The sequence below is a fragment of the Polyodon spathula genome, chromosome 17 (genome assembly GCF_017654505.1).
Source record: "Polyodon spathula isolate WHYD16114869_AA chromosome 17, ASM1765450v1, whole genome shotgun sequence".
Classification (NCBI taxonomy): Eukaryota; Metazoa; Chordata; class Actinopteri; order Acipenseriformes; family Polyodontidae; genus Polyodon; species Polyodon spathula.
Window position 1 is genome coordinate 7,496,618 of NC_054550.1, and position 12,926 is coordinate 7,509,543.

The 12,926-nt window shown below is 35.3% G+C and overlaps 1 protein-coding gene across 1 annotated transcript in view; it reads left to right on the forward strand.

Moving 5' to 3' along the window:
* otog (otogelin) overlaps positions 1 to 2,415 on the forward strand; it is a 52,208-nt gene extending 49,793 nt beyond the window's left edge. The window contains exons 51-52 of the mRNA XM_041276374.1: positions 1,366 to 1,445; positions 2,121 to 2,415. Coding sequence (XP_041132308.1) covers positions 1,366 to 1,445; positions 2,121 to 2,321 — 281 coding nt within the window. The 3' untranslated portion in view covers positions 2,322 to 2,415. The remainder of the gene's footprint in view (positions 1 to 1,365; positions 1,446 to 2,120) is intronic.
* The last annotated feature ends 10,511 nt before the right edge of the window (positions 2,416 to 12,926 follow it).

Genomic DNA, 12,926 nt, shown 5'->3' on the forward strand with positions numbered 1-12,926 from the left:
GGGTATCTGCCGTAACACTTTGGGTGATGTGGAATTGTTATTATACACTGTAAAACAGATTAGTCTTTTACAAAAGCAATTATTATGGAATAATTACTATTTTATATTGTTTGAATGCACTGAAAACAAACCTTGTTTTTCTTCACCGTTTTCAAAAACAACATACACAAACTTATCAAATTCTATCACAAAAATATGAATACAAACAATGGAATATATGCCAGATTACCCAAATGTTTACAGTAGTATCTAACATTTAACATTTTGTTCGTAAACACTTGAATTGCTTTTATCTGATGCTTTTAAAAACATGTATAATACAACATATTGTTTTATTTATAATGTTTTTATTTATTTTTTTATTGTTAAAAGAGGTCTTTTGGTCTGGGTTTCATAATTATTTTCAGGACGTCATTGTCCAAATCCTTTGGAACTCAGGCATTTTCCACTGACTTTTAGTATTCTGAACAAACTATGATATACACTAATTACAGTTAAAAGTACATTTATAAATGTGTGTTCTGGCCCATTAACTATACATGCAGTAGCTAAAACTATTGTTATTTTGTTAGATAATTTAGTTTATGTGGTTAGAAGTTCTTTCTTAAACCAGTAGGGAGAAAAATGTAGAGATATTAATAATGCAGCAGTCAGACACTGGAGATGATAATATGCACAGTTAGAATTATACAAAGATTTTCAAAGAAAAAAATACAATGGACACCACATAAAGTTTAATACTGGCATATTGATCTACTGAAGTTTTGACTTGCAATATGTATGTTTAATAAGTACTGCTATATGCCGCTTCTGCATATTTTGGGCAACAATAAATTCAAACTATAAGGGATGGCATTCAAGGGAATTCACCAGAATATGAGTTTGAAGATAAACTAAATCAGTTCATTGAGCCCCCTTTCATTTATGGATATAGATCTAAATTCACTGGGATTCACTGGTTGTAAAAACAGAACTTCATGTTGCTAGTGGTACAGAAACTAAGCATTGATGTTTGCTTATTAGTTCAGTTGTGTGCAATGTGGTGAGGCTTGGCAGATGTGTGTCATACAAAACAGGAACGTATCTACACTAACTTGGTATAGTCAGAGGGAGAGGGGGAATTGTATATTACATGGGTCTGCCTGGCCAAATTAACATTAGTGTTGTAATAAAAAATAGCAGAGAGCCGTAAAGAGATATTAAACATAGGATATTAAGTATTATTAAAGCAACATACCCTTTTCCCTTTGTTGCATACTGTACGCTGACTTTAACATAGTGTCTAGCACACAGCAACAACAGTTAATATTCCATTAATGGTAAGCAACACTATTTTTAAACAAGGAATTTATATCTTCCATATAGGTAAAGAAGATGGGAAGTCTTGCCAGAAGGTGACAGTCCGAATGACTATCCGGAAAAACGACTGTAGGAGTAACAGACCTGTAAGTTATATTTCAGTCCAGGGTGTTTTTTTTTCTTTATGGGGCTTTGAATCCCACAGTAAATGTGAACTTATATTACCCCCCACAAATATTACACAAAATCTAGCGACGCTTCTAAAAAAAACTGTATAAAATAATATTTACTTTTAAGAAGATGTCAAATTAACATTAAGTGTATGAACTACTTTACTGCACTATCTTAAATCTAAGTAATCTGACTGTACTGGTGGGTCCTCGGAGAAATGGTCTTTTTTGTAATGATCCTGTTGAAAGTCCAATATCAGCTGCCAGAGCTTGATTGTACCTCAGTATACATATTGATACTGCAACTCCAGTATAATGGTTTCATTATGTACAAAGTGTTGAACAAATGTATGTGTATGAAAAACATCTCTTAGAGGTATAGGCAGCACAATGATGATACAAATGTGCATTACTATTTCTAAAAACAAATTTAGAACATTAAAAGCAGTATGTTCCGAGTGATGCAGGGAACAGTTTTGTCTGTTATTTGGTCTGTTCACATCAGACTAAAAATACTAAGAAACCAAGTAAGATAGTACCCGGCATATCATTACCAATGCAATACTGCTACATTGCTAAAGATTCTCCCCCAAACTCTGTTTTGTTTCTTGCTCTCTTGCTAATTCTGAAAATCTCTGTGCTTTGTTACAGGTTAATATAGTCTCTTGTGATGGAAAATGCCCCTCTGCCAGCATATATAACTACAACATTAACACCTATGCCAGATTTTGCAAGTGTTGCAGAGAAATTGGGCTGCAAAGACGCTCTGTCCAACTTTACTGTAGTGGAAACTCTACCTGGGTCTACTACTCTATTCAGGAACCGACAGACTGTTCATGTCAGTGGTCCTAGTAACAGGCTAACTGATTATCCAACAACAGACACTGCAATACTCCACAGACCTCAAGTGGCTTCCAGTCATGGAGGATCGGGAGGGAGGGAGAGAATTCACACACTACAAAGAGCAATAACTGTGCATTTCAAATCGATTTTGCACAACATACAGGAAAAAATCTAGGGCTGGGTCAGTATTTTGATTATTGACTAACTAGAGAAGTGTATTTTAAAAGAAAAACTAAATGTGAAAAGCTATTTTGAAATATTATTTATATATTAAAATATAATAAATGTAATAATAAATAAATGTAGCCCTGGGCACCATCCAAGCAAAAGCCATTCTAAAGAATTATTATTCAGCTTTCGTTACAGATGAGGAAACCAACAGTGTTGTTTACAAGTACAAATTACAACAGTCTTTATAGCAGTGGCATTTTCTATAAGCTAGTAAAAATGAATTCTTGGAGACTGCAATGTTAGTCAGTAATCTGTGCCCATGCCAAGTCCATCACACTTACCCTTAAACCAGGCTGCACTGTTGCAAAACCCCAAGCTGATACAAATTGCTTTTGTAACAGACAGAGGAAGCAGCTTTTAGCAGTTTGGAGTTTTGCAAAGAGGACCAGAAAACTAGCAACACGCTCTGACCACAAGAGAGTGTGTGCACAGACTCTAGTAAAGTTAGAAGGGTTGAGTGGTATCACACCCTGCTTTTAGTATATTGCTATTAAAGTAGATCTGCAAAGTAAGCTCGTAAGTGTTGGGACTTTAGTTTTCCCAGAACGGACACTGAAAAACACAATTGGAATCAACAAAGATAGAACATGATGCAATTACATAGTATACACATTGTAAATGCTAACATGAAGGCACTTTTAAAGATGTTTGTTTTAATTGGATAGTTTTATACATACGGAACTTGGTCAAATGAAAATACTGACTTCAGCCAACCCTAGATTTGCCAAATTGCCCTTAAAGCTCTTAAATGCCACAGTACAGTCCTATTAGGCCAGACAAAGGTATGTACAATTGTAAGTATGCAGTAAGATGCAATCCTGTATGTAATATTTAATTTCACGTTCATCAGACAGCTTCTGGCATACTTTATTGAATTAATTAACAAGTCAATATGTTTTGTGATATATTTTGTATTTAAATGAGTTCCCTTCTATTGCCTATGTTTCTGTCAATCAGTATTTTTTTTTAATTATTCAACTTTTCAGTGTTTTCCTGTAGCAATAAAACATTTACCCATGTTAGTCAACTGATACCCACTGTGCAAACTCAGTACCAGTTCAATGCTGTATAGTAAATGCTTTACACAACTAGATTTGATATATTTTGAACACTTTATTAATTTATTCCTTTGCATTCAGAATATATTAGGCTTCTTGTAGTCATATATTAGGTTTCAAAAGTCTATACATTTTAGTTAATATATCTTTCATTTTTTAAATAAACCAGAAAAGCTTGAAAGCATTTAACTTGATTTGAAATAAAAACTGTAAAACTGAAGAAGAAGAAAGAATCAGGGCAGCCCTTGTACAAATCTGCCAGTATGTTCACAGTCTGAGTTTACACAATAACTGACCAATATGCGTTCTGATCAAAACATCAAAGAATGTACCTTTTGCAAGGGATAGCAGTCAGAAAATATGTGTAAGAAATCCAAAATGTGCTTCTCTTTTTTTTTTTTTTTACTAGTAAATATACAGCTTGTTATCTTTAGGACACAACCTTAATAGACTTGTGCACTGGTTCATCTTATATGCATGAAAGGGAACATAAACATCCAATCATTTTACAGTCTGGTTATGAGGAATCTAACATGTATCATGCTCAAGTATATATACTTTTTCAATAAATATTGACTTAGAAAATGAGTGTTTTCTTATGCAAGGGCAGTGAAACACATTGCTGAGTTGCGCTGAGGTGACAGCTGTGTCGTACAGGTATCCCTCTGGCATGGTGAAGTGTGATGAACCTTGCTGTTTTTCAATGTACATATATAAGGGGAGTTGAGTGTAGGGACTCTGCCAGCCTGACAAAAGAATCATGGAATTGAAAAACATTCCTACAGCTGCAGAAACATTGAAAATGAACTACAGTACTGTGTTAGTGTCTGCAAACCCAGGTCCAGGTAATGTTTAACATGCAGAGTGGGTTTTTATTATAGACTTCTTTTGTTGAACACCATTGCTGACTGAAGATAGTAGTACAATATGTGGTAAGGAATATGTAACAAGGTTTAATCACAATTCATTGAGCAATAGATGGATGCCCAAACTTGGTCTTTTGAAGTCTCTTAAATAACTTCTCTTAGCAGTTATATACACTACAAAAACAGTGCAATGGCGGAAAAATCAAAAGATGTTTTTGCAGTACAAATTTGCACTCATTTAAAAAACAATGGCAACGCCAGTAGTGTACAATTGAGAGTAAATAAAAATATTGTTTTCCTTCTTGGAAGACAACAAAGACACACACAGAACACAAATTGGGACTGTCTCCAGCTATAATAGATTTCATCTTTGAAGGAGAAGTTTACGTTTTTGTACATTAGATTTTTCTCTGAAGAAAAAAACAGACACAATCACTTATTAGAATCACTGGTTAGGGAATTGCTGATTGCTGTTTTATTACGTGAATCTGACCATTTTCCAGTGGATGGTGACTGCTCTGGGTCAAGAATACTGAGATAGAACCCAGTCTGACCACGATTTGACAATGGAAGCATGCTTAATGCATTCCATCACAAACAATTATTTTTGAAAGCTACTGATCTCTTGCCCCTTATTGTCAGTTCAAAGCATTTCACACCGAGGAGCTGCCTGCACCACACCTGTGCTTCGGTAACAAATAATTAATTTCTAGAGGTACCAGCCCTTGTCCTTGGTGACTAGTTTTCAGATGTTTAGAGGTTCTCATTAGTAGAAGCTTTCATCTGGCTTCTAGAGGCATGAGACATGGAGCAGTGGATAGTATCTCATCGTGCACAGCGAAAGAGGAATCAAAAACATCGGAACTGTACAGTACAGTATCTCTCCATTCTCATTCACCATTTAAATTAAACTTGCCTGCATGTATAAAACAGATTAAAAGTCCTTGTTAACGTCCATAGGGCCATAAATTGGATATTAGTGAACATTGTGGTGGGAATATGACAAGAGAGAGTGCTAATATTCATGTAATAGATACAGAAATGCTTTGAGACAAAATTGTGGAAGCCACTACAGTAAAAATGAAGGGTTTGGGAAATATAATATTGGGTAGATGAGGATTTTATTTGACTTGAATTAGGAGGAAAAAAAGAATAACATGGCCTAATATTATCCCCATTACATTACATAATTTATTTTTAATTTGTACTATATGTGTCTGTGTTTTAGATTTAATAAAATATCTGCACATATTCAAATAATCAGTATAAAATATTACTAGCATGTTGGTGTAAATAACTTTATCCATTCGGTTAAGTTTAAGTTTAAATAATGTTTCCCCATGACAGATCGGCTACCTTATTTCTGTATTTACCATATTAAACAAATAAATAAAACAAAAACAAATTTAGTAATACATCTGGATGAGAAGTCTTTATTTGTGTTTTTCTATATGTGCTTGGTTTGTTTACTTTATCAATCTCAAAATGTGAATCTAAATCAGCAGGTTTCACAGACCCAGATTAGGGCTAATCTGTGAAGGTAACATTAGGTAGTTTAAGATCACTGCTAAATCAGGGTCTATGAAACCAGATTATTTAGATAAACACCAACAATAAACCTGGTATTAATTTTAAATACCTGAAGTAATATTTGAATAGATGGTGTGTACAACGCATTTTTATTCTTTGTCTTTGCTAGAGTTATCAGCCTGTTTTGTCTGAGTGGGATTTGAGAAGAAAATAGTGCCAATGAATTCCAGCTGTACCCAATTTTGAAAGCATTGCTCTGTGAAAACAGACAAGCATATGCATTGATCCTTTGAAAGCCTGGTTTAACTGGGAGATTAGGAAGGGTATTGCACTTAAATCATATTTACACACACTGCCCTCTGCTGGATATGTTTGGAATCAACGTAGCATACATTTAAGCAACGAAGGGGGGGGGGGGGAAAAACGCAGCGTACTGGACAAAACCGACTAAATCATTTACTGCACATTGATGTCCCACCATAAGATAATTTGGAACTTGTAGTATACAATTTAATGTATGGAATATTTCCGGTAGTGACTTAATTTCTTTTTCTGAAAGCTGTTGCTCATATATTCTCTATTGAATTGAATGTTATGAAGTTTCTAGTTTCCCTTGATGAAAAAGAAGCAGCATATACCTTTGAACTGAGTTCATCACGGCCCCTAATAGGACACATGTCAGTTCTAGATGGGAGAGGGGAGAGGTCTACTGAGAACAGCTCTCTGTAAATCAGATCTTACAGCTGTAAGGCAAGACTGCTGGAACACATGCAGTGCACAGCAGAATTTGTGGTATGCCTTGATGGAATCAAGTCTACTGATGATTTGGATTTAAAGAGCCAGACACCTACATTGCACCTCTTCATCAGTTGCAAGATTATATGTTACAGAATGGGAGTGCGTTTCTATCACTAGACCATCTGAGGATAGTATCCTATACATACTGTATAAGATATCCAGAACATCTTGCATTGTTTAAGTTTTAATTCTGCAACTACTGAAGGAATCAAACCTTATTTATAAGTATTTGTATTAGAGTAATGCCATCTTGTCAAATTCTGTAAGTTGTTAAAAATTCTTTATATAACAAAGCAAAATAAAAACCAGGTTCATGGAACCATCTAACCATCTAGTACGATCTAAATCACTAGAAACATTAAAAAAAAAGACTAGATTCTGTCCTTTTAAATTAGATCCCCCTAGTAGAGACAAATGATGCTCTACCAAGAGATGAGCCTTGATGGGATGAAAATGTTCTTTACTGGGGGAATGAGTAGCAGAAACCGTGATGTCTATTGGGTGTTATGTCACTAGCGCCAAGGCTGTGTCAATCCTAAAAACACTAGAAATTTAAATCATTTCATAAAACACCATTTTACCAGATAGAGTATTTAAACAAATAACCATTTCAGAGTCATACAGCATTTCTTCAAAACACTTCATGTGAACAATTTATAAATTATATATTGATTTCCTTGCTATATTAGATAGATAATATTTGCCACCCATCATAATGGATACCAATTAAATATCCCCCCTTGCTAACATCTAAGGGTTGAAAAATAACAAAATGTATATTTTAGTGGAAGTTTCATCTTACCCTGTTGTGCTGTGCTTGTAAAAATGATTTCACAGTATCTTGGTGCTAGAGAGGAGAGAGACCACAGAACACATGCTGTGGATCTGTTAACTTAATAGGACTTACACACTACCCTTCACACATTTACTATGGCTTGTGAGGAGTTCTCTCTCAAAGGATACATCTACCACTGTGTATAAATAAATCTGGGAGCCCCCCCCCCCCTCCCCCAAATTATATTTTGAATCCTCGCACAGCTAAACCAACATCATGGGTGGTCGTTGCATTAAATATTTTTCAACGGTTTTACCTCTTTCCAAAACCCATAAAGTAAAAGTGTTTTTTTTTTTTTCAACCGTTCTTACTATTCATAATAAGGATAATTATATTTTCGTAACTTAATATAGTATAATGTATATTCTTATCTTTTGGACAAAGTTTATGTTAGACTTACATTAACATTAATCAAAATGTAGTTCAACAAATTAATTCAATTACTATTGGACCAACAACCCTCCCAGCTGGTTATTAATCCCCAGGAAATACCCTAGACCTTGTAAATTCTTTCTTAAGTAGTTTCTTATTTACTTGAAATTGCTAATAGCAATGCTACTTTCCACATTGCCATATCTTTTTTGTTAATCTGCCTAATCTCCCTCTTCTTCATGTTGGTCTGTACCTATTAGAGACAATAATGTGTTCTTGTCTGACAGAGAAAGTCCATTTCTCATTTGAATGACACAGATTGAAAAGCAAATACCTTTTTTTTATTACAAGAAGTGTTTTCAACTTGCACCATGGAGTCATTCAAGATTTTAGAATTCGTCAGAAACACGGGGATCGGAACACCAATGGGAGTTACATTTCTGGTGTTCTTTTCTAATTCTTATCATCAATAGTTGTATGGATACTCAGGTCCTAGTGAGCTCTCTCAATGACCACTGTGGCTGTGAGGGAAAAAAATACAACAGGTCCATCAATGAGTACAGTAGCTCTTCGGCTAAGGTGAGACAAGCAGTTCACTTGTGGCAAAGTGACTGGCAGTACTGAGCAAATACACTTTCGAAGAAATCTAATTAAGATCATATTAATATCAGATACAAATTGAAAGTGCTGGAATGTGTTAGGTGCTAGGGAATAATAAAGAACATCAGAACATCTGCTTTTCTCCTTTATAATTCTTCCAATCCATTGAAAGTAGACCCATTTTCAGACTGTATAGGATGCTGACCTCTGTCCCCTTTATGAATGGGCTGCAATGAGAGTTTGGTAGCTGTCAATTATTGAGGGTGGTTTTAATTTAGATTCAACCCAAGTTTGACTGGCTGGATTACAAGAGTTTATAACCTCTAGATTCATAATTCATGTCAGACATCATCTTAACTTTGTGACCCTTCATGTCTGCAGGCTTAGCTCCGCTACCCAGAGATAGCATTTTGTTTGTACAGTTGGGCTGTAGCAACCCATTCATTAAACATACTCCAGCCACTGTGTTAACCTGTAGGCGCTCTGTGGTGCAGAGGATTGACCTGAAGAGACCTCTTCTACTGGAGCTGCTGATAGCAATTTGGTCATGCTGAAATTAAAATGAAATTGAAGTGTCAAATTATAATTGCAGAAGAGACATACAATTACATACTAACATACAGTACATGCATACAATGGATAACCTTTTCACATTTTTCACATATACTATACTTGTACAAACTACAAGTATAGTATATGGATAATTCTGATCCCATTGTACAGACAACTAGCAGCCATAAATGTTTAATAGGCTGTTGTTTTATAACAAGCGTTTTGGTGCTGTGGAAATCCCTTTTCCAAAGCAAGTTCAAGTTTCTAAGACAATTTTATAGGCTTAACCTTCTTCCTGTTGAAATCAATAAATACACTGTAATATAATGATTCACATTCAAGGTTTCACCATAGCAAATCCTGGGCTACCTGCTGAGCCTAGTGCCATTGTTGAAAGGCGATCCTTCAAAGGATGGAACAAGTTATTCTTTCCTTAACCATTTCAGTGCTACACTATTCGATATACTTGACAAACTATATTTTTGGGGTAACAACTTTAATTTTTTAAATCTAGATTTGATCTGTCAAATCAAAGCATCTAATGATATTAAGATACTGAACTCAAGAGGCAAGGCCCAAGTCTGGGGGAGTCTTTGTTTGAAGACGAGAGGCACCTGACCAGTTGGGGGTCTCTGACGTGCAATGAGCCAAACTAAACCCAGATCATTTCCCACCTTTTCCAGAGGGAACAGAAATAACAATGGAGCACTCCATGGGTCCCCAGACAAGATCAGTGACTTGGTTCAAGATCAATGTATTCAAGATTAACCCTGCAGTGCTTTTACTAGGGACCTTGGGACCACTTGTGATCCAATTTTATGTTTTCAGCCTGTATCAGGAGATGTAAATACCTATACATATATGGGAATATTGCTACTTGTATATTTATAGTGCATCAAAGATTGTAACACTTTACTTTATGTCTCCAATTACTGTGTATTGACATAGTAGTTACTTAGTAAATACATGTGTACTTACACATAATTACAATGTTATTAGGCACAGTTACAATGTAATTAAAGTGTAAATCTTTTTTCAGGCTATAACCCTAACCCTCTCTCTGACCCTAACCCTAACACTTTTCTGGTACAATTGTAAACGTACATCTATTGTGTAAAAATATTTATACTTTAAGAAGATTGTAAAGATGCATAATACCATTGTAGTGATGTGTAAGTACACATGTATTTATTAAGTAAGTATTATGTGCATACATAGTAATTAGACACACTTAATGTAAACTGTAAAGATACAGTACACTTCTTATACTAGAGGTATTAACCCACCCCAATAACCAGCCCCACCCCATGCCAGCTATCTATGGGGTTGCCCCCAATGATTATATAGTTAGCTTCATAATATTCTGTGTAATTTACAGTAGTAAACATAAAATATTCTATTAATTCTTGATGTGAAAAAAATAATATGGAATATACTGTATAAATATCTAGATGGATTGATGACTTTGTTTTTCCAACCCAGAATGCATTTCTCCATAACTCCATCCATTTGCAAAATACAATTCCAATGCAAAATGTTTATTTTTTTTGCTAATATTTATTTTAAAAACTATTATTTTTCTCACACTCCCATCTTTCCATCTGATTCCAAAGACAGATCAGTGCACCATTCCTCCCATTTTAAAAGTGTGCCTACAGTGTCTTTGTTCTTTAGATCATATCTTGCTAATTATTATATGTTCATTCTCTAGTAGTTACCATTGTCATGTCAGCCCAGTCAGTAGAAGCACACATTTGAAATGAAAACTGCTATTTAATCCAAGCTACTTAATAGCTATTTCTTGGCGCATTGATGGTTACTATTGGCACATAATTTAAAATATTTTTATATTTATTAGCTGTTACAGGTGATTAGAATTGGACACAGTACTTAGTTTACCTGTATAGCAAAGCATAGTGAATTGAAACAGCAAGTGCACTGGCCAAGAGCTTGACTTGTACCAGACAATTTAACTTCTTCGGGACCACACACAGGCAGGCAAAGTGATACCTTTCCCTATTATAACAAACTTGCGTACAAAAATATTTTCAATAAAGCACTCCTTACGTCTTTGTATTTTTAAGGGATTGAAAGAATCATCATCATTTATTTTTGAAGTATGTGGCAATACACTCAGAAAATGATTTGGTATTAAACAAAACAAACAGACAAACAAAAAAAGCAGTACTCAGCTCTTTCCTTCGAATTATGTGATTTACAAATCAGCTTCTAAAAGATTGCAAATGTACCAGGGCTGTGTATACAAAAATCTACATTATTTATATTCAATTCTATTGAGATCACTCCTGCAAGACTCATTTTGAGGAAATCCAGCATATGTTAATCAAAACTAATCCCTGTGCATTTTCACCTTAACTACACACAGTAGGGTTTGTTCAATCATGTTAAACGAATGTCCAACTATATACCATGAAGTGTGTATAATATAGTACTATACTAAAAATGACATGTCTAGTCTGTATATATTTGATATACTTTCTCAACTTAAACCATAAATCAGCAGGGGTGCTAAGAATCTGTTTGGTGTAGAGCAATGGAGAAAAAAAGCTTTCTATCTTGTGAGATATCTTTTACACTGGAGAATAACCCAAAAACGAAGATGGTTAATATATATATGGATATATCTATAATATATATATATATATAATATATATATATATATATATACATACATATATACATACACACACACACACACACACACACACACACACAGTGGATACTGTTAGCAATAATATTAAAACTCTCTTAACTTAATTTGTACTAGTGAGTTTCACTATACATGTCACTGCATGGTGCATAGTGGCAAGCCCTGACAAATAGCGTCAGGCCATACCGAATAGTTTTAATATTCAAAGGCATTTTGAAGCAACCATTAAAAAACAACCCACATTACTATCCGGTAATGTGCAGGAGATTGAGGTACAGCCCTGTGCAAGCCTCTTGATTAGAGGGTTAACAGTACAGTACTGTTAACAGTGAGCCCTGACCCCCTGCCCACACTTACACACACTCTGTACTGTATGATACTAATCCCCTGAGCAATGGCTTCAGTGTAATTTGTGGTGCAGCTGTCCTCTTCTGGAACACAGGGAAATTGTCCTGCACATGGTCAGCTGCAAGAACAAATGTCTTGAGCAAATGAAAAAACAAGATGTCGAACCGCAGGCCTGTGCTTATGCACTGAGAAGCACGTGAGCAGGGTTGCGTGCTTAGTCTAAGTCAAACAGCATTATGAGAGGGATTAAAGACGAGGCTTGCAGCCAAATGGAAGCATCATGTCAGTGGTAAGAGAAGAATGTTGGTCACCGATAGATGTATAGCAGTCCTACGACAATAGGGTTTCTATTATTCGGTTTTAAGGCAGGATTAAAGTCTTTTACTCTTTAATCTGAGGCAGGCAACTCCTGTGGATACTGATAGTGTCTCAAATTTGAACTGGCACTCAGCTAAGGCCCATTTGTTATACTGACACAAATTTGAATGGTTCAAAGCTTGTGCTGTTCAAACATTTGAGGCAGAGGAAGGTTAAAGGTGAGTGTGCTGGTGTTTGTGTGTAACTAATAGGGACTAGCCCTGGCAACAACGATAATTTACAGAATACCATTTGTAGAAAAGGGTACTAATACAATTGGAATGGAAAGTATCAGTGATACTAAAATCAAATGCTGACACAAACTTTGGTCTCTAAATATTCTTGGTGTTGACCCTGATCCACGGACGCAGGCACAGCATGTTACTATAGATAAGG